We start from the raw sequence: 23,708 nt of genomic DNA, 5'->3' as shown, positions 1-23,708 counted from the left end.
ATATATTTTTTATATTTATTTCAATTTTTTCCAATAATAGGGAGAACGATAGCTATTTTTTTGATAAAATCGAAAATATCGCCGATATTTCGTCGACATTTGGAAGAGAAACGAAAATTTGGGGTTTCGATATCACCGGTTCAGCAACACCAATAATATCGCCGATATTATCGATTTCTCGTCGACAATGAAAACATTGTCCCCATTAAGGTGCTTTTCCCAAATTCATACAGACCATATATATAGCTTCAAAAATAGTAAAAGGATACATCTGAGATAATTAATCTAAACTGCTTAAGTGTCACAAAATTTTAAGTATCATCTACATATTGGAGTTGGGAAACCACAAGCAACAGATCCTGAATGCCGAAACCATGAATAAGAGTGATTTCCAAAGTACTCTTCATCAACAAACTTAAACTTCCCACCACCATTGAAAAGAAACAAAGATAAGACGTTCCCCTAATGTGGATCTCTTTAACTAGAGAAAAAGCTTATTAAAGATTGTTGTATAATATGGAAAACAGCATAGAAGAATGCATTCTTTAATCCATCTGATCCACCTCAAGTCAAAACCGATTTTTATTAACCTAAACAAGCAAAAACTCCAAGTCAACATGATCATAGTCTTTCTCCATCTTAACGGTGCACAACATCCCCACTTCACCACTTCTCATACTTAAATTGACGATCCATTTGCCATCAAAATACCGTCGAGATTCTGCCACTCCTTAACAAAGGGCCCACTTGAGGATATAGTATATCTGGGGAGGTCCGTTTGATATCCAAAACTGCTCAGCAACAGTCGGACAAGTGGGTAATGTTGGGGTGAACCAGAAAAGTTTGGGTAAAGCCGGATCTAAGTGTTGGCTAGGTGAGCATCCTGTAGAAAGAGTAGTTATGAACCCTGTAGACCATCCCCATGGGGGTGGTGAAGGGAGGGCCCCGATTGGTAAAAAAAAACCCACAACCCCTTGGGGTTATCCTGCGCTTGGAAGAAGAAGTAGGAAACCTCCATGTGCTATTCTAAACGAACCTTCGCCAAAATTTCGTAGACCCCAGCTTCAAGGTTGATTTCCCTGTCATCCTTAATTCAACCACCTCCTCTACTTCAATCCTCAGGATACAAACCAGAGTAGAAATCAATCAGCACCCGATTTTGTGTATGAGGTTTGTAATTTTATTTTATTTTTAACATTGATAATTTATTTGATGAAGGCAGAGCCAAAAAATACAAGAAACAGCAAGTAAGCAGATTACAACTCACTCCAACACACTGGACCCACAGTCCGATTGGACCTGTGGGACCCACGGTCCAGTTCGGTCTTCTATCTGGACCATACAAACTGGATCTGCCAGCTCAACAGTTCAATTGGACCATTCATTTGGTCTGCGTCTTATATCAGGACTGTGAAGTGGTCCTGATCTTTAACAGTCCAATCTGCACAGTTAATGTTGTCTACAATGGGCTGGATCTTCATCGGCAGACAAAGGGACCACCCTTGGACCTTTGTGGCATAGATGTTCCTGCATCAATGTGGGTGCTATTACAATAGTTTTGAAGACTCATAGTGAGTTGGCATTACATGCCAATATTATCCAGTGCTTGTTTATGACCGTGTCTTTTTTTTTGAGATACTCCTTGATTATCAAAAGTATTTTTGTCATTGGAATTCTCATTCACATTTATGTGTTAATAAAGTAGGTTAGTTTTCCCTTAGCATACAATACTCTTCAAGGAAATTTTCAAGCTTTTGGGAGCAGGAGCCATTTTTTGAGCCTCGCGCATTTGAGTGGTTGATTCGAGAACTATAGCATAAACACATTGGAGATGTTAAAGATATGCAATCCGAGACAACTAGCTTTGGAGTTGTAGAATGTCAGTATTGTTTTCTCATTGTTTAAGCCCATAAAAGAAAATGATAAAAATAAAACTGAGAAATTTCTGAAGTATTTACCAAGATATATACATAGCAAGAGGAACTAAATTCAACACAAGCAGCAAAAGAAGGGGGGGTGGTGTGTTCCAAAAAATGAAATAATATCGAACCATTTAGACGATACTGATCCACATTCTCAAGGTGAAACGGCCTATCAAAAAAAGAGAGAGGAAAAGAAGAAGAAGAAGAAGAATCCCTCTATCAGCCTGTATTGGGCAATACGGGCAATACGTTCTGTAGCATGGCCAAGAAGGCTATATAAGTGTGTAGGTTTTTCTTTTCACTCTTTTCTCCTATTCTCCTCCAAAATATAATATATATATATATATATATATATATATATATATGGAGGAACCTTAGGAATTAATTATCAACTACATATCGACCAAACGTCAAGGTCAAAACTGAAGAATTGAGCAGGATTCAACTAATCGAAGCCGAGTTGGCCATTTGGGGATTAAAAAAAAAAAAGGAAAAGGAAGCCATCATTTTTTCCTTCTTTTTGTTAGATTTAAAATAATCATCCCTAATCCACCAATTTGAAGCCACCAACCTAGCTATTAGATGTCCATTCGGTCCATGGTCAAACCATCCAACACCTGTAACCCATACCCGTGTGTTATTCCTAGAAACCACAGCCATCCATAATGAGGAAAATAAGTAGCCGGTAGCATCCATATAGTTTAGAATGCCTAAAGAGAAAAGAAGATTGATAGAAAGAATCAGTATCAAATAGAAGTATTTCATGGGTAGGACTTATACATGTGAAATAACTCTTTTAGTGGAAAGATATCTGATTATGAGAGATCGAAGTATTTCGCCTCATTGCCAAATGCATGTAAAACACATTATCATGACCCACAGTATCACTTTTCTAATAGAATATTTCAATGTTTAATGTCATTTACAGACATCCATCTTTCCATTAGTTTCGGCTTGCTGGCCTTTTCACTCCGTCCAGCAGCCTCCTAATGTGTCCCATTATTGACAAACTTACCCTCAGACGTTGTTTCTTGAGCAATTCATTATAGAGAAATGATCAACCAGTTGTTCCAAACAACTGGTGATTTCGTGAAGGAAAGATTCTTCACTGGATTATAAATTCAAAAACTTCATGAAAGCACATCCACTCCCACCCACATATGCATGCACATGTGCACAAACACACACAACGCTGATGGAATCACACATAAGGTCATGGACACACGAGCGTGCGCCGGGGCACGCACACACAACGCTGATGGAATCACACAAGGTCACTCCATGCTTGTGTTCATCACATGCACACACGCACGTATGCACGCGCACGCGCACAAACATCCAATGCTGATGGAATCACACATAAGGTCACTCCATCTTTGTGTTCATTACAATAGGAGGCCCTATATAACACTTACTCCATACATTACAGACATCCAACGCTGATGAAATCACAAAGAAGGTTACTCCCTGTTTGTGTTCAATACAATAACAGGCCCCATATAACATTAACTCCATACATTTACAAAAATAAACTTCTAGGAATTCGCAAAAAGCCTAGTTGCCTACAGGCCCAATACAATCTTAACTCTATACATTTAAAAGATAAACCGCAATAAACCTTCCGGAGCTGAGAAAATGACTTGTGTTTAAACATATGCATCCACATGCATGTATGTAAATCAATAACTTCAGTAAAAACAATAGAAAGAAAAACCACAGGGAACAATTAAAATAGAAATACAGTAACTCCACATACCAGTCGCGTTGCAGCATTTCTTCCAAACTCATCCCCATTCTCAAATACATCACTTAGAGCATCTGGAAGAACCTTCCAAAATTCACCAACAAATTCCGCACCCTTTCGTCTACTGTTTTGCAAAATATCATTTGCAAGATAGAGAAAAGACACCCGTTGGTCATGCGGGGAACAATGGAACTGCCTGTCCCATGTTTCCACAACTTGTTTTGCATTCTTCATATGAAAAATACACCAATGTGATAAAGCTAGATTCCGTTAAGGATTGCATCCCATAATCAGTGAGAGATTCTTTTCATGGATAACGATAATTTATCAAAAAGGAACCAAACCAAAAGGCTATAATAAGAAAGAGATGATGAGGGATCATCCCTCCCTTGAAACCCTAGAATCTCTCCCCCTACACAAACTTTACAACAACCCTGAATGCTTTGGTACAAATGGCCCATGAAATGACATTACTGTTTCCCTAAGGAAACCTCTCCCAGAAGCTCAAATAGTTACAAAGGCCATTATAAAACGATTTCAAAATGCATAAATATATGAAAGAGAAAGCTATCACTAAGAATATTGAAGATAGTAAGCATAGCCGGTTTGTTTTTGTCAAATGGAAAATTTTGACTGATACGTTGCAGAGGCAAGATATGTGACAGGCATAATAATAATGAACTCCATAGATGCAAGATCATAAAGAAGTCTCAACCAAACTAATCTCAAAGATACCACACACAAGTGCGAAATTTCCATTACATGATCATACTGTATCACACACAGGCATGAAATCCAAGAAGATTAGATGGGATATTCATAGGTTGAAATTTGAGAAAGAGAAGATAAAAATGTACAGTGTTTCTTACAAAATAAAATGCTTTGACTAGACCAGAGTCTACTAGTTTATATGCATGTTAGTTCTTCATAAAAATTATGAATGCCATAAAGATCTAACACCATCCGAAAGGCCGCAAAGGATCTGCAATAATATACATTTCTGTGAAAAGAATTGGACTGTTTCATATAAGCATTAGGAATTTCTTACAAAATTCCAAGGAAGACTTAAGAGATAAGATTTTGTTCTGTCCATAGCAAGTTGCAAATGCATTCATTATCTCAAAAATAAGTGTTCAAGAAACTTCTATTGTGTAGTACGTTCCTCTTACTCATTTCAAGTACTTAGGCAAATTGGCTCACTTACTGTGTTTCTCTGGCTTCTGACAGTTGTCTTCTTATCATCTTTGTTTCAGATTGGATTGATTTCTAAAAGTAATAGGTAAAATGAAGTTCACACTTAGCTAATCAGGATGAACACCCGCTGATCCTATTTTAGCCTGCAGAAACTAATTGGCATGTGGATCATGTTCACAGTCTGACTATTCTGTTTAAGCTTTTCTTGCTAAAAGGATAACTACAAAGTACAACCACTGTGTAGGGTTAGTATAAGCACACCAGATTATAAGTCAAAAGGTCAATGGTTCAGCATTGCCGATTATCCAGGTATGCAGTCCTCACATTCACTAACTTTTTGCCTCTATATAACATTTCTCCTGATTCATTTGCCATAAGAGTCTGCATTTGCATCAGGTCTTACCAGATACATTTAACTAACAATTTTGGTATAGAATTAGTTTGTAAATGATTTGGATTAAACTGGCATCTTATTTAAGTGCCAACCAGTTATAACACGATCATATGTACAAAAGAAGTAACAAAACAAAAGGCCCAAGAATCAGTCCTCATTGATCATCCCTTGTTAGCAGGAAGATCAGTAAATTCAGTGGTCTCAAATTAGGATGAGACCAACAAACAACCTAGTGAACAAAAAATAGTCAATATCATGCATTGCTTCCTAAACAAATTGATAGGAACATGACTAAAAGGATACTCTCTATGCTCTGTTGAGAATTGTTCAGTATGGCAAGCTTGTCAACCAAAATCTGTCTATTGAACGTACCGTCCATTGCTACTAGGATAAAAATTAACCCAATTACAAAGAGAAAAAACCTACAAAAGAGTAGAGGAAATTCACATTAATAAACACAAAGGATAAATCACCATGATGAATATCAAAGAGAGTGAAAGACCTGCACGGATCTCCTGGAAAATAACATTTTACAAGCAGAAGATTATTTCTGTTTGGAATAACTTTAAGGACATGTTAGGATACATGGAGTCAGTGAGTATTTTATAGAAAATGTAGTCAATATACAATCATAATTTCCATACTTGCTGTAGAAAATTGGATTCCAAAAATAGGTCCAGTTTGGATAGCAAGTAAAATATCCAAATTCATTAGACAACAGTCACCTAACTCGTTGATTGTAATCAGCCTATGTAATTGAGCATTAGATAGCACCCGATTGTAATCAACCTACGCAATGGTCTATACATTGCACCTGTGGGAGTTTTGTACTCTCATTGCTGGTCCCCAGCCTAGATAAACGAGGGTTGTGACAGGGTGGTGGCCGGAGTTAAACTTATGCCATAACTTTCATCATGAATATGAACAGTATGACATTCCAAACTCATGCTAGGGCGTTCTCTGTAAGAGATGCGCTGCATTGGAACCTAGGTGTAGTGAGAAATGGATCAGGGTTGTCTAGGGCTCTCCCCGGAAGCGATGCACCTAAACAACGCCCCGTTGCCATGAGAAGTAAGCAAGGGTTCCCACACCATTCTAGATACAGATGGGTAAAGAAGTTAGTCTAAGAGAATAGGATTCGTCTTGCCATATGGAATATAGGAACGTTGACAGGTAGGAGTATGGAGTTCATACATACAGTGAGATGAATGTGGGTTAACATAGATTGCATTTGAGGAGACCACGTGGAAAGGGACCAAAACCAAAGAAATTGAAGGATAGAAACTTTGGTATATAGGAAAGGACTAATAGAAATGGAGTAGGGAAAGTGAAAGTGATAAGAATTTATTAATAAAATTTGTGCTAAGAGAGGAGATAATTGATGGTATTAGTGAATATGCGCCACAAATAGGGCTAGAGAATAGAATCAAGAGACAATTATGGAAGGATATGGATGGACTAATCCAAAGAATTCTAAACAGTGAGAGAATACTTGTAGGTGTAGACAAATGGTCGTGTAGGAAAAGAAAGCAGAGGTTACGAGAGCGTAAATAGAGGATGTGGTTTTGGGAGAAAAGGGGGGATGGGAATGCTGCCCTTGATTTCACTATAGCATACAATCTAGCTCTCACAAACACATATTTTGAGAAGAGAGATGAACATTTAATAACTTTGAAAAGTCGATCACATACAAGCCAAACATATTTCTTTCTACTTAGGAAAACAGCACGATCAATATGTAAGGATTGCAGGGTTATACTAGGAGCGAGTCTGTCAGCACAACACAAGTTAATGGTTATGTTTATATATTTTTTTGAAAGGTAAAAAATTTATGGTTTTTAAATATTAAAATGGAAAAAGAAAGAATACAACAACAAATGAAGGAAGAAAACACCGAATACAACCCTAACCATGGTCCTACTTCCTAAAAAGTGAGAACACCTTGTTGGTTGCTGCTGGAATGGACCCGGCCACGTTCCTAAAGCAACGATCATTCCTCTCCCCCCAAATGGTCCAAAGGGTTGCCAACATGGCCTTTTGCCGCTTTTCTCTCCCCGATACAATCGGCATTCCCTCAGGCCAAGGAAAAAAAAAAACCTAAACTGAGCATGGCATAACACAGCTTATATTGAAGAAGTTAAGGATGTTATCCCCCAAGCTAGAGGCGAAGGGGCGGAAAAGGAAAAGGTAGTTAACCGATTCTACGTCCTTCATACAGAAGAGACAACTGTTCGGAATGATCAGACCCCTATTGCGTAAATTGTCGACGGTGAGGACTTTGTTTCTTCCCACGAGCCAAGAGTAGGCGATAACCATGGGCGGAGCTCCATAGTTCAAGATCTGGGACATGTGGTTGATTGGCCCAGGAGTAGGGGCAATTGTGAGACAGCCATAAATAGGCTTGACTGAGAAAGTTCCAGGCTCGTCTCTACGCCAGATTAAGGAATTAGCAGATTCCATACATGGGGATATGCCTTCAAGCCTTTGCAATAGTTGGATGCATTCCTCATCTCCTCCCTCATTCAAGTCCCGCCTGCAAGGAAGGATCCAAACTCTGGAAGTGCCCTTGCCGTTGAAACAAGGGGCTGTCGAAATGTTGGTAGAAGGACAGAGGACCACCAAACAAGGATAATTTGCTCTCAGGGGATGGCCTCCCACCCAAATATCGTCCTAAAAACTAATTCTTTCTCCACTGCCTAGGGAGAAAGAAATACTCTCCCACACCTTGTTTTCAAGCTGGACCACTACTTTCCAAAGGAAAGAGGCTCCATACAAGGAAGAGGGATTGATTCGGCAGTCAAAAGGACAGACACGATATTTGCCCTTAATAACAGTGCACCAGAGAATGAGATCTTCAACAAAAAATCTCCAGATCCACTTGCATAAAGGGCTTCATTCATGGCCTCCCCCACACCTTGTTATGTATGTTTATATCAAGAGATTAGAGATGAAAGACATGGAGTGACATTAAGAGTTGTCCAAAAACTAGGTGGTGGAATTTAAAAGGAGAAAACAATGTTATTCAAAAACAAATTGACGGAAGAAGGAAAGTGAAATGTCGAGAAAGACGTAGATGTTATCTGGAATGAGGTGGTTTAGTACAATAGGAGAGTGGCAAAAGATGTTTTAGGAGTATCTAGAGAGAAAAGCTAATCATATAAGGAAACTTGGTGGTGGAATGGTGTACAAAAAGCTATCACGAGAAGCATTCATGTTCCAAAGCCTGGCAAGGGACTAGGAACAATGAAAATTTTGAACAATACAGAAATGCCAAAAAGATTGCTAAGAAAGTAGTGAGTGAGTTGAACTTAAGGCTTATGATGATCTTTACAATAGATTAGGGATAAGAGAAGGTGAGAAAGATATCTTCATACTTGCAAAAATGCACGAGAGGAAGGGTAAAGACCTAGATCATGTTAGATACATTATGAGTGATAACCAAAGAGTACTGGTAAAGGATAGTGAGAACAATGAAAGGTGGACAAGACATTTTCAATACCTATTAAATGACAACAACTCCGGGAGCATAAGAATAGAAGGAACCATAAACTCAAATGACATCAAAGACTATAGATACTTTTGAATGATTAGGATATTTGAAGTGAAAGAAGATTTGAGAAAAATGAAACAAGAAAGGCCCTCAAACCAAAAGTATATTGATAGAGGTTTGAAAGTGTTCAGGAAATATTGGGTTATTTTGGCTGACAAAGTTGTTCAAGGAGATTATAAGCAATGTTCGAAATATCGGTATCGCGCAATGTATCGCAACCTTGGGATACAGATACATATCAGTTATCGCACGGGATATATCGTTTGTATCGCGTAATTTATCGCACTTTTTGGGAAACATGGGGAAACATCGGCAAAATGGTTGAATTTTTTTATGAAACTTCAGGGATTATTTAAAAAAAAACCTTAATACACACTTTTAATTCATAAAATCTCAAAAAAAAAAAAAAAGTGCACATAATAATTTTCCTTTGCATAGGGTCCTAAGTTATGCATTATCTGATTGAACTAAGGTAACTATATTCAAATATGATGCATAACATTAAAAATTTTGTAGGCCACAAATATATTTTTTTTGGATCAAGCTGATATTTGTTTTTTCCTTTCATCCAAGTCTGTGTGAACTTATCAACAGGTTGGACGGTCACAGTGGACCTTAGAAAGTTTTCAATGGTGGGGGATCAATGACCAATGTTTCATATAGTGTGGTTCACCTGAAACTTGTATCTGTTTCTTTTTTGGGACCATGCCATAAAATAAGCAGTCCAAACAGATGGACAACGTTGATATGTAGTACATACATCGATGTGGGCCCTAAAAGTTTACTCATGTACGCAGTTTGTTTGGTCAAATCCAAGCAACCAACAACTTGAATGGACCCTGACCATGGGGCTACCTCGACATAAGATAGTGTATCAACACTGTCAATTCATTTTAACATATCATTTTAGGCCATGGACCAAAAAATAAGGCAAATCCAAATCTGAGGTGGACCACACCACACAAAATAGTGGTCATTGAATGACCACCATTAAACTTTTTTGGAGCTACAAAATTTTTGTATCAAGCTAATATTTATGTTTTCCCATCCAGGTTTATCAAACCTTATGAACAGATTAGATGGCAAATAAACACCACGGTGGGCCCTAAGAAGCTTCAATGATGGACATCATTGCCACCACGGTTTCTATGGGGTGGTACACTTGAGCCTTATATCTGTCTCCTTTTTGGGCTCATGCCCTAAAATAACATATGAAAATGAATTGACGGTACGGATTGGGCCACGCACCAGTGACCTGGCTGGTGTGGGTACGTGTCGTGCGAAGATGAGCACCGACGCTCGTCGAGCTCCAATTATACAAACAGTTCAAAGGAGAACAAAGTTACATAGGCTCCACAATAATGTATTTATTATATCCACACCGTTCATCCATTTGGAGAGATCATTTTAGATCATGAGCTCAAAAATGAGTCATATCCAAAGCTCAAGTGGACCACACCACAAATATCAGTGGGATGATGATTCTCACCGTAAAAAATTCGTAGGGCCCACCATAATGTTTATTTTCCATCCAATCTGTTCATGAGGTCACACGGACCTAGAAGAAGAGGAAAAATAAATATCATATCAATCCAAAACTTTTGTGACCCTCAAAAGGGTTTTAATGGTAGACGTTCAATCTCCCACTGCCTATTTCAGTGTGGTCCACTTGATCTTTGGATTTGTCTTATTTTTTGGCTCAAGCCTTACGACGAGCTCACCAAATGGACGAACGGTTTGGATATAACATATACCTCATGATGGGACCCACAGAACTTGGTGACGTCAACACATCATCCAGGTCGGTGGTGTGCGGTACACCAACCCATCCGCATCCCGTATTAAGGGCTCGGAGCCCTTTTTTCGAAGGAGAGAGGGTTCCAACGTTCCGGAACCCTAAAATCTCTACCAAATCTATCATTTGGCCGAGGTTTTCTTCAGATTTCGCCAAGAATTTCTCTGGATTTCGCGATTTCTTTGAATTTCGACGGATTTCGCCCAAATCTCTCCCAAATCAGAGATTTTGTTGCTGCGATTCGAATGGCCCTTCAAATACAACTTCCGATTAGGGCGATCTCCTCTACAGGTACCGAAATCTACTTGTTGAAAGTTTTTTTTTCTTTTTTTTCGAATAATGATGTTGTACCCAGTGTTCGAAATATCGGTATCGCGCTATGTATCGCACCCTTAGGATATAGATACGTATCGGTTATCGCACGGGATATATCGTTTGTATCGCATAATTTATCGCACTTTTTGGGAAACATGGAGAAACATTGGGGAAATGGTTGAATTTTTCAATGAAACTTCAGGGATTGTCAAAAAAGATCTTAATACACAGTTTTAAATCATAACATTGCCAAAAAAAATTGCACACAATAGGCTTCCTTTGTATAAGGTCCTAAGTCAAGCGTTGTCTGATTGAACTAAGGCAACTATATTAAAATAAAATGCATAATATTTATAAATGTATCAACAGATGTAACACAATTATTATTAGGGCCAAAAAATTCTAACATCTAATTTGCATGATATATCTACACTGTCCATCCTTCTTGCCAATTCATTTTAGGACATGGGCCCAAAAATGACGCAGATCCAATTCTTAGGTGGACCACACCATAAGAAACAGTGGGCCTTAGGAAGTTTTTAATGGTGGACCACACCATAGGAAATAGTTCTTAATAACCATTGAAAACCTTTTATGGGTCATAAAAGTTTTAGATCAAGCTAATATTGCATTTTCTTTCCATCCAGATCTGTATGACCTTATCAATAGGTTGAATGTTCAATAAACATTATTGTGGACACGAGGAAGCTTTTAATAGTGGAAGTTCAATGATCACCTTTTCTAGTGGTGTGGTCTACCTGAAACTTTTATCAGCTTCATTTTTTGGATCATATCCTAAAATAATATGGAAAAACATATGGATGGCATGGATGTATAATACATCTATAGAGGTGGGCCCTACGGTCAGGGCCTCACCCACATCGCTGGTGGGGTCATACTCCCCAAATTGGGCGCGTACGCATAGCGGGAAGTTCCTACACTGAGATGTCAGGTGGGGCCGTCGTGATATTTGTGAGAAATCCAAACCGTCCATCCATTTTGTGAGCTCATTTTAGGTCATGCGACTAGAAATGAGGTGGATCCAAAACTCAAGTGGGTCGGACGAGAGTAAAAGTCGGGGAAAGAGTTTCCCACCGTTGAAACCTTCCTAGGATCTACCTTGATGTTTATATGCCATCCAAACCGTTTATAAGGCCATTCCTACTCGGATGAAGTGAAAACACCATAAACATGGCTTGATATGAAACCTCGTGGCCATACAAATGTTTCAAACAGCGGTCACTGAATCCCCACTGTTTCCTCTTGTGCGTCCCACTTGAGTTTTGGAGAGATCATTCTAGGTTATGAGCCAAAGAATGAAGCCAATCCAAAGCTCAAGTGGATCCCACCACAGAAAACAATGGGGACAGTGACGACCACCGTTAAAACCTTCCTAGGGCCCACCATGATGTTTATTTGAGATCCAACCTGTTCATAAGTTCATGGAGATATGGACTATGGGAAAACACAAATATCAGCATGATCGAAAACTTCTATGGCCCTCAGGAAGTTTTTAACGGTAAGCGTTCAATTCCCACTATTTTCTATTATGGGGTCCACTTGAGCTTTGGATATACATAGTTCTTTGTCCCATGACCTAAATTGATCTCTCTAAACAAATGGACGGAATGGATATAAAATATATACATCAAGGTGGGCCCCACCATATGGGCTGCACCGTCTAAAGTGCAACCGAAGTCACACCGAATCCAAGAGCACTCAGAATCGGAAGCGGATTGCATATTGAGTAAACTCTATGGGGCCCACCATCATTCATGCATTTTATCAACTCCGTCCATCCGTTTTATCATATAATTTTATGGCTTTAGACCAAAACTTAATCATATCCAAAGCTCAAGTGGACCACACCACCTGAAACAGTGTGAATTGAATTCTACCGTTGAAATTTTCTTGGGGGCCCACAAAAGTTATAGATCAAGATGATATTTGTGTTTTCCCTCCATCCATGTCTCTTTGATCTTATGAACAGTTTGGATGACAAATAAACATCACTGGGGTCCTTAGAAAGGTTTCAACGGTGGAAATCAATACCTCCACTGTTTCCTTTGGTATGGTCTAATTAAGCTTTTGATATACTTCAATTTTGGGCTCAACCCCTACAATGATATGCAAAAACAGATGGAGGGCGTGGATAAACCACATGAATTCACAGTGGGCCCAACAGAATTTACTCAGTACCATAAGAGCGTACTGAGTAACTCAGTACGCAATCCAATTTCCTCCAAATAAAAAGAAGAAACCGACTCTTCTTCTCCGTTAAAGGCACAGCCCGCAAGCCCTGCGATTTCAAATCCATTCAAAATCCCAAAAATGTCTCTATTCTTTCTTTCTTTTTTCAAAATCCCTACCCAAATCCCAAAAACCTCGACGAAAATCTGATTTCCTTCAAAGCGATTCTATCCAGAAGAAAAAAAGGGGTTTTAAGTTTATCCGGCGTTGTCGATGATTAGCCCACCAAATCTAGTCAAAGGCCACCCCTTCAGGCAGATTTGAGGTAAGAGATTTTTTCCTATTTCTTATTTATTTTTATTTTTTGAATTTTTGGAATTGTAGGTGGTTATGAAGATATTCCGATGATATCGTGTATGCATTCAAGGGAAAAGTCATGATAAATGCCGATATATCATCGATATCAGCAATATCGCAAGATATTTTATGATATTTGTGCGATATATCGCACGATACACAGGATTCTGTGATTTTTTTGTATTTCTGAGGGAAATTTTAGGGGTTTCGTATCGCCGACCATCGATAACAATAATATCGGCCGATAGTATCGATATTGCGAACACTGGTTGTAACGTCCCGGAATTGTAGTATCGTTGATATCGCACGATATCAAATGATATTTGGTGATATTATGCGATATTTATCAATATATCGACCCATATAAAGTATTCTGCAAATTTTTAGTATCTTTCGAAGGGTTTCGTATCGCTGGACTGCGATACCGATAATATCGGCCGATATATCGGCCGACAGTATCGATATTTTGAACACTGATTGTAAGATCGAAGAAAATGTCAAACGAATGGAGGGGAAGTACCACGGAACCTATTTATAAGAATACAAAAGACATACAGAGCTATACTATTGTGAAATTAAACCTGTGAGCCATAGTATGAAACTTTTAGAGAGAATGATCAAGCAAAGACTAAGGCATGAGATGAATGTATCAGAAAATCAATTTGGTTTCATGCCCAGGAGGTCTATCACTGAAGTCATTTTCCTACTTGGAGAATTGATGGAGAAATATAGGGAGATGGAGAAAAGATTTCCACATGGTCTTTATTGACTTTGAGAAAGCATACGATAAGGTCGCTAGAAAGTTAATATGGTGGGTGTTGGAAAAAAAAAGTTCCAAATGATTTTATTGACGCGACTAAGGATACGTATGAGGGAGTGGTAACAAATGCAAGGACCACTAGTGGAAAGACAAATGAGTTCCCAATTATTGTAGGCTTGCACCAAAGTCAATGTTGAGCACGTACCTTTTCGCACTGGTTATGGACAAGTTAACAAGGCATTTGCAAGAAGAGATCCCATCGTGTATGTTGTTTGCAGATGCAATACTTTTCATTGACTGGACGAAGAGTGAATAAACACAAAGCTAGATGCAGAGGGATGCTTTAGAATTTAAATTTAGTCGGACTAAAACAGAGCATACGGAGTGCAATCATAGTAACAATTGGAGTGAAAATGAGAAATTAGCTAAGATTGTTGACCAAGAAGTTTCTCAAGATAACCACTTACCGTACTTAAAGTCAATGACAAACATTCATTAGAGCGGAGAGATTGAGAGGGATGTTGCCCATAGAATTCAAGCTTAGTGGAGGAAATGGAGGCGTGCTTTTGGAGTTTTATGTTAGTGTTGTGTGAACTCAAACTGACAGGGAAATTGTGTAAGTTACCTATATGACCAGCCATGCTTTATAGGACAGAATGTTGTGCAACTAAGCAACAACATGTTCGTAGGACAATGTAGCTGAAATGAGGATATTGAGATGGATGAGTTGCAAGACGAGGAAGTATAGAATTAGAAATGAATGCAGTGGAAGGAACTTAAGAGTAGAACCAATAGGTAATGAGATGATGGAAAGTAGACTTCGATGGCTTAGTCATGTGCAATAGAGACCAAGAACCGCGCCAATTAGGAGTGAGTTGGTACAAGTTTAAGGCTCTAAGACAGCAAAGGGAAAGCCCAAAAGGATGTGAATGGAGGTAGTAAGAAAAAGACATGATGACCTATGGTCTAACTAAAGGTATGGTCCTTGATAGAGTGGACTAAGGGAACAAGATTCACGTAGCCGACCCAAATTAATTGCGATAAGGCTTAGATGATGATTATGAACGTTCACCTAGTTTCTTGTGGACAACCAAAATTTTCAACACCATCAGAGAAACCATTAAACCTACTTATGATTACAAAAAATAAAAATAAAAACTGAAAGAACCCATTATGGTCAAAAAAATAAAAAATAAAAGCCGCAACGCCCTACAATTTATAGTTCCAACCCAGCAAGGGTAATTTATTCATTATAGATTTTTGATAAAAAGACTGATAAGGAAGAATACAAAAAGTTATTTCGATGGCAAAACCAATAATTTACGAAGTTGGAAATAACACTTCAATCCATATGAAAGAAAAAGAAAAAAGTTAAATATTTCTAATAGCTAAAATCATTAGTTCGGCTGCCGCAAGAATAATTAGGTCATTAACGATATTGTAGATTGCCAAAAGCACTTGTAAAAGAAAATACTACAAAAGAACTCCAAATGTCAGAACTGGGAGATGATATCTCTCATCCCTTATCCCTTCTCATTCATACATTTTCCTTTTTGCCGGTTCTCGACAAGAGCCGGGAAGTGCAAAAGAACCGGGCGTGCGATTAAAATAAAAAATAAAAAAACAAGGGTTTAAATATCAATTCCTTACTATATTTCTATTCAAAATCCTCGCTTTTGTGATAATATCGACACAAATAGAAGAAAAACCAAAAAAGAAGTAATAAAATGAAATTTTCAAAATTCCAATTTCAGAATGGGAGATGAAGAGGGCAAGTGTAGAAGACAACAAAGAAAGGGGGCTATAAACTAAAAAAAAAAATGGGGGTGTAAATATCAGAATTTTTCCATCCAACGGAACCGTAGATTTTTTATTTTTTTACCTCTTTTTTTCCCCAAAAAAAATCGATTTCCAAATGAGACGAAAAAGAAAAACAGAATCAAAACCTGATAATGTGAATGCGGTTGAAAGAGGAAGCGATAATCGATTCTCCTTTTCCATTTGTGCCCCTGCGAATTTGAGGAGATTTCAGATATTAGGGTTTTTAGGGGGTTTTTTATCCTCCTTTTCGATTCTCTTCGTTCGAAGAGAAATCGATTTTTGGAGATTCTGAGAAAGAGAGAGCGAAATGGAGTCTGGTTGGATTCCGATATCGTCAGAACAGAAAAGAAAAGAATCGGTTTTCGAATCCAGGCGAGTTGCACTTGCGTTTGGGGGAGTTCTTTGATACTCTGGCGGCTTGAACGCTTGATACACGCGCTCTCCGAAATAGTGTACTGGTAAACATCAACTCAAATAAGAAGACGTCCCGAAAATAAGATCAGTCAAGCAATCCTAACCTCTGATCAGTGGACACTTGTTTTTTGAAATGGGACCGTTGGATTTTTTCAATCTTAGCCCTCCAATAAATGTCCACCAATCTGATAATTTTGATAATGCATTAGCGTAACTCTGTTAATTATGGCACATCTAAACTAATACCTATAATCTGGACGATTTTATTTTAATTAAGTTTATACGAAGTAGACAATTCTCCGTAATTTTTAGGTGTCTGCGTATCATCTATCACACTCTGCCGGAGTATCAGCGTTTTGTGGCATACTCGTGTGTTAGTTTTCCACAATTTTAAAAATGGTGGTGACTCTTGCTCCTAATACGTGGCATTAAAGTAGAGAAAATCCAGAGCATCCAAATTGTGGGTCCCATTGAGTATGGATCATATGTTAGAAATTACACTGGTTAAGTAACCCTAAACACCAAATTAATGGCTATAAAATGGATGGTTAAAAGTAAGCTAATGAGTGGTCCAAATTCAAAGGGGAAAATCGGATATTACATATCATTAACTCATGAAATTTTTAGCTTGTGATCGATCAGACAGTTCTTTCAGCGATTTGGACAGTCTGTATTTTCGTACAATTATGCCACGTGTGCGGTTGAAGAGTCTCCACCATTTTTTAGATTGTGCAGAACTAATATAGGAGTGTGACCGGCCTTTTAGGTAGCATCTGCCTTCAGGGCACTGGCTGCAGAGACTTCCAGGAACAGCCCTCTCAGTTGTACGAATGCACCTAGGCAATTTTGAAAAAAGAAAAATTTTAACACGTGCGATATTGTATCATGCGTGGGAAGCATTTTTGCACAGCCACGTTTTCAGTTCTCGTGAGTTGGGGCTGTGACTCGGTAATCGAGACAATGGGTAAGTGCACAACTTAGGTAGGCTTGATGGAACAATCTTAACCGTTCGTTTTATGGTTCATACATTGACAACTAAGGTGCGGTTTGGATGGTAGTAAAAGAAAATTTAAGTAAGAGTTACAGCGATTGTCTATAAACTATTTTTCCAGAGGTTTTTTTGGCACTCAGATTTGAGTGTATTGGAGTACATTTAGAGCTATAAACGAACTGAGTTAGCTTGATTAGCTTGCTCGGCTCGACTTGAAAATCCTTGATTTGTTTGGGCTCCAAAATTCAGATTTTTTTTGTTTGAAAAACTTTTGAATTGAGTTCAAGCTTGTCCAAGCTCAATACGACTTGGATCGAACCCCAATTTGAATCGAACTTAAATAGAACCTTTGATTACTCGGTTATTTTGATATAATTGTTGCTTAATAAGTTTTTTATGAAATGACTCAACGAAGTGCCAACTAATGGCAAGGATGGTATGGATATAAAACAAATAACCTTGTATCTTGATTTTTATGTTGTCTATTGAGTATTTGATGAAATACATGAAAACCGATGCTACTATTTTACATTTCATGAGAAATTGAAGGTGCACTCCATGTGTTTGAGAAAATGCCACAGGGACTCAATCTTACCTCGAACTCAGCTCAAACTAACCCAAAATGCTGACCGAACCGAGTCGAGATGGCCAATCAAGCTCAAGGGCTGAGCCGAGCCAAGATTGAGCTAGGGTCAGTTCGTGGGCAAGCCGAGCCGAGTTGTGCTAAGCTCGACTCGGTTCGACTCATGTATAGCTCTAAGTACATTCCAAATCCAAAAGCGTAAAATATCTTTTTTGAATACATAATTTTTACATATTTTGAAATATCTCCTTTTTGTTGATATGCGGATGAAATGTACATTTTTGCCTCATTTTTAGAAGTACAAGAGTGGCATACTGTAACAAATGGGGCACTATACATGTGTCATACTAATGATGCTCCAAAATGATCCTACATTGATTATATCACTAAAATTACAATAATCGAAACAACTCAAATATTGATCATATAAATCAACAAATCATATACAATAATTTGAAAAAACATTGATAAATCGCTCGTTTGCGATCTTATGGTTGTGGCTTAAGTGAAGCTTGAACTTTTGTTATTTTTTGTCAAAGTATGTATTTCAATAGATTTATTACAATTATTATTTAAAATAAATATATTTGTACATTAATTTAATATGTTAAAGTTGATTCGTTATTCAAATTCAATTCCTATAAATATACTACAGAATCTTAACGCATTTTTATTTTTGGATTCCGGTGCATTTTGATTACAAGCAATCAAACATAGTTGAGAATTCTAAATCACCTTGATTTGTAATATGGATTCTAATGCATTCAAAATACAAGCTCCTAAAGAGCTTTGAGATTTTCTATTAGTATGAATTCTCGTGAATTTTATTTTAAGGCCTAGTTTTATCTTAGTGGAAATAGAAAGGTTGCATATTCTTATCTAGTGGAAATAAAAAGGTTTTTCCCTTGTAGGATGGTTATACTAGACTAGGAATGCAAGCTATCAACCAAATGTGCTTCCCATTCCATGTATTAAAAAGAAAACTCATGCGTCCCTCAATTATGTGTCTAATGAAGTGGTATTCTCTAATGTGGGGAAAATAGTTTAACATGCATGATATCCAAAATATACATCAGGTGCACTTCCCATTTTTTAGCCTTAAACCCAATAACATGATCAATTCAACACTAAGGTTGACACCAACATTCTCCACCGCCCATTCTTTAGCATTTATAAAAAAAATAAAAAAGAAAAAAAGGAACAATGTTCGCATCCTCCACCACCCATTCATCAAAATAATTTAAAACAATGTTTACGCAGACATCCTCCACAGCCATCCACACGAGTAAAAGAAAACCTCTCTTATTACCTTCAAATGATACTCTCTCTTTATGTATGTTGTTGATGTTTTAAATATACGAGCAATAAAGTCTGTTAATGCCATTGATAGACTGCTCGATGCCATCGAAAAAAATTCGAAAAATCCATATTTTCTTACTAGAACGTTTTAATGATTTCTCGATGTCATCAAAGGAGTTCGATGCCATCAATGGATTGTCAAACTACCATCGAGCGCACGCTCAAAATTGCGTTAGTATGGGATTTGTTTCTGATTTCGATTGTGATTCTCATACAGGCCATATATATGGGTGTGAACAGGATGTGAAAGGATTAAGATGTCCTTCTAATTTGTTCACAGGGTTTTAAGAGCATAGCTTGGCTTGTAAGGTAGATTATAGGCTTGTTCGGTAATCTCTATCTCTTGTAATTTTCAGCTTTTATAGTGTATTACTATCGCTTTCGTGCTGTGTTTTTTTTTTCTGCAAGGGTTTTTTCGTGTAAAATTTGGATTGTCTGTGTTTGAACTTAATTATGCAATTGGAATACTTTGCTTGATTCATCCCCGTGTACTTCTGTAGTTCTCCAACTGATGCAGGGACATGTGATGACCTAATCCCAGATGCATCTATGATCAAGTTAAAGAATGTTTAAGTAAATACACGAATCAGCTAACCGTTTCCAATCAAATGGATTAAGTAAATTTCAACACAAAAATGAGGTCATTCCGCTAAAATCATACCCCTTAGCATAAAATCACGTAAATAGTAAAAATGGAGGACCTAGGGATATGAGGATATCCCAGATCCAGCATAAGTCAATCCACGATCAAGTTTAGATATGATTTTACTGATTAATCATCCCTCTTTTTTGTTCAAACTAGAAAAGGGGTATCCAAAGAGAAACAAAATGGGTAAAGAATGAAGGATTCGAGATGAAAAAAAGTACAAGTCCTTTTGTCGTCAAAAAAAAAAAAGAAGGATGATTCTTATATTTTCCTGCACCTCAAATATATAGAAAGAAGGAAACCTGAAATCGGGGTGGAATCCTCAACACCCAAAGGTCAATCCTGAAACTCAAATCTCTTGAATAAAGAGGAAGAAAAATATGAATTTCTATTCATTTAATAATAATCAAAATAGGGTTTCCCACAACATATACAAGTTATGGAAAAAGTAAAAGTACACTAAAGCCCCTGAAAATAAAAATATATATATAATAAAAGGACGAAAAAATAAAAAAAGCACAATAAAGCCCCTAAAATAAGGAAAAGAACAAAAATGCCTAAAACTAAAACACCCGTGTGGTATGGTGTGAAATCCGACTAATGGATCTATGGTCAGGGTATGATCATGCTGCTCCTGCACTCGTGGCGCGTCAGGAAATGGGTCCGATGGACCTAGCGTCCATTCACATCGAATCTTTTGCTCTAGTACTTTGTCGGCGACGCCTCATCTTCTGATACACTGTAAAGGGTGTACCGCTGATATCTGCATCACCAACTATGCCCACTCACGAATAGGTGAGGAGAGATGCCCATTCACTCATACAAGCAACGACATAGGGAGATTACCTTACTTTAGTTGTTGAAACAACACTTGTCGTCAATCTCCTGGCGAAGCATAGATCTGGAATCGCCTATTCAAGTGAGCATTGTCAATATTGCTCTTGCCTACGCCCATTCTTTCACTATTCAATACAAGGTCTAATGTTGATTAAACTACATGTATAAGCAATATCATGATCTAATCTAATCATCATATTGCATAAAATGCAGCCCTATGCTGCCTACACTAACACAACTATGAGCTCCTTGCCTATAAAAAAAGGCCCATGCTCCAGAGATAACATCGAGCTCTATGTCTCGTGCATGAACAATGTTACATACCGAGCCTCTTCACTCTCATCTCCAATGGCCCTAGGTTAATATAAGTTGAACCATGCATTTAATACCAAATAATGGCTAATCATAAGGGAGAGTAGTACGAGTGCACCTTGCTACTCGCTTGGATGACAGTCCAACTCTCATGTGTTATTGGGAAACCCTACACTTGCTGTCATGGCAACATGCTTGTCCTTTACATAGCTATACGGGACATACACTAAGGTTGATCATTCCCTGATGCTACGAATGCCCTAACTAGTAATCTCGATACTTTCAATATAAATGATCATTGGTCAAGGCATACGCAGTGGATGTACTGCTTTGCTTTCTTTTATGTTTTACAGGTGAAGGGATTCAGAGTCCAGATCAATGATCAGTGTTGTATACGGGTTTACCCTCAGCATACTTTATGTAGCATTTGAATAAACAACACTTGTACTCCCTAATTTCTCTTATTTTAATGAAATTTTTGTATTGTTACCTTGTGAACATAAGCATATTGTTAAACCATGAAAATCTCTTAAGTCTCTTGTATTTTGATGGTTTGAATGAAAGAAAGGAAAAACATATAGCATCATTTAAAAGGTTCATCAACCTGTATTAGATAGGCCTGAGGCTAGTTTAGACCGTCCTCAAGATCCAAGCCTTCATGTGGCCAATTGACTCATAGAGGCTCATATCCCTCTCATGACTGGTCGCTCCTGAAGATTCTGCCCTTAAGGGTCACACATTCTTAGCGGCATCATACGTATCCTTGAAGGCCTCACCTTGTCTGAGCTCATAGACCCTTTATGCATTTATAATATATCGATTTCTACTCGTAGTGAGTTGATTATAATTATTTCATTCATATGATGCATGTCTCTGCCACTGGTCATGTCTTATCCTAGAATCTTAAGTACTTTATTAAATGCAATTAAGGTATGTGCCACACCACAATATGGAATGTATATTTGAACCCATGTTAATAAAAAGATTTATTTTAAAGACGCGTGCTTCTTTTTTTTTGGCTTGACAATGCTCACTGAATATATGTAGAAGTCATCTCCAAAACCCAAAGATCCATATCAATAGCCATTCCTTAAATTTATATCTAAAACCACTTATTTCACACAGTATGTCCCACCTAAGTTTTAGAATATTTTGAGTTTTTGTTAATTTTTTTAAATCTTAACGAGGCACATCAAATGCATGTATTTGATGGCATATAAACATGATTTTTGTGGAGTACCATGGCATTGGCAAATATGTATAAAAATGCTTGCTTTAGATTAATATAATAGTTCAGGTTTGATTTCCATACTTTTGCCGGCCAGCCTAAATGGGTGAAATAAAAGGTCGAATGGAGAAGGGAGATAGTTTTACCCGGGAAGTTGGGATGAATAAAGAAGGGAAGTAGTTTTACATAGAGAATTCATAATAGTTTTAAACATGGCATACTCATTTTACTAATTACAATGGCAAGGTAAAGGAAACGAGCAATGATTATAAAACACCTATTGACATTAATTGTATCTTACCACAATAATAGAACTAATTATACTACTTAGTTTATCGTGGTACAATGATAAATTTATATTACTTCAATGTCCAACCAACACCAAACAAAAAATAAAGTGTTTGGATTGGAGCTATTGCAATAGAGCGTAAAATTATAATGATTACAAATTTTCTCTACTCCTCTCTTATAACATTCGAATTTGGCTCTCAAAATATCTACCATAAGTAACATATGTTTAAAAGAAAAAACATTATGAAATAGCAATGATGGTCCATTTACATTTTTATTGCGGGAGTCCGCAAAACAAATAGGCCCAAAGAAATCATTTTTACATCCTCAGTGCAAGAAATTTTGCCTATGATGTTTGGGTATTGATTTCATTTTCCAATCTAATGCATCCTTTGCAACCCAAGTATGATGAAGTCTATCATGAAAAAGTCATCTATTTTTCCTACCCTTCAAATAGGCCATAAGGAAAAATGCAACATTGGCTCAATCCAACAAAAGGAGGTTCCAAGTTCTAACATTGGTCCATTGGGCATGGCCCATCCATGCTTGTACTCAAACAGATCAATGGTCTAGATTACTATACAGGGGCAACACTAGTCATAGTTGAAAACCCTTGTAAAGAGTGCATCCTGTCACACATGCAAGCGATCAAGCACGCACGACATCCAAGCCATACAAATGATGGAGCTTGCTGAGAAAATTATTGGGGTGCCAAGATCGTCAGGCGGCTACATGTGTACATTCAACGACGGCTGTTGAACTTTCTTTTGAGAGCATCCATTATTCTTACATATGTTGGAGCCTGATGATTGGATCGTCCGTGTTTTTACATCCATTGATCTTGGACCTGGATTGTCCACAACACCTGTTTTACATTTATAATAATAATAATAATAACACCAAGCTGTTTACAGCCTACCAGTATGTTATATAGTAAAATCCCCTCAATCCATTATTTGGTAGCCTTTATTTTCACTGTACATGCAAAAGATCAGTTCGATAGAA

General features: G+C 37.6%; 1 protein-coding gene across 1 annotated transcript in view; it reads right to left on the bottom strand.

Annotated features, from left to right (window-relative positions):
• Window positions 1-16,434, bottom strand: part of LOC131246693 (uncharacterized) — a 64,591-nt gene extending 48,157 nt beyond the window's left edge. Inside the window, exons 1-3 of the mRNA XM_058247043.1 lie at window positions 16,168-16,434; window positions 5,558-5,676; window positions 3,679-3,926 (exon numbers count right to left, since the gene is read on the bottom strand). Coding sequence (XP_058103026.1) covers window positions 3,679-3,926; window positions 5,558-5,633 — 324 coding nt within the window. The 5' untranslated portion in view covers window positions 5,634-5,676; window positions 16,168-16,434. The remainder of the gene's footprint in view (window positions 1-3,678; window positions 3,927-5,557; window positions 5,677-16,167) is intronic.
• Between the last annotated feature and the right edge of the window lie 7,274 nt (window positions 16,435-23,708).

This window comes from Magnolia sinica, chromosome 5 (genome assembly GCF_029962835.1).
Source record: "Magnolia sinica isolate HGM2019 chromosome 5, MsV1, whole genome shotgun sequence".
Taxonomy (NCBI): Eukaryota; Viridiplantae; Streptophyta; class Magnoliopsida; order Magnoliales; family Magnoliaceae; genus Magnolia; species Magnolia sinica.
This window is presented reverse-complemented; position numbering and strand designations above follow the sequence as displayed.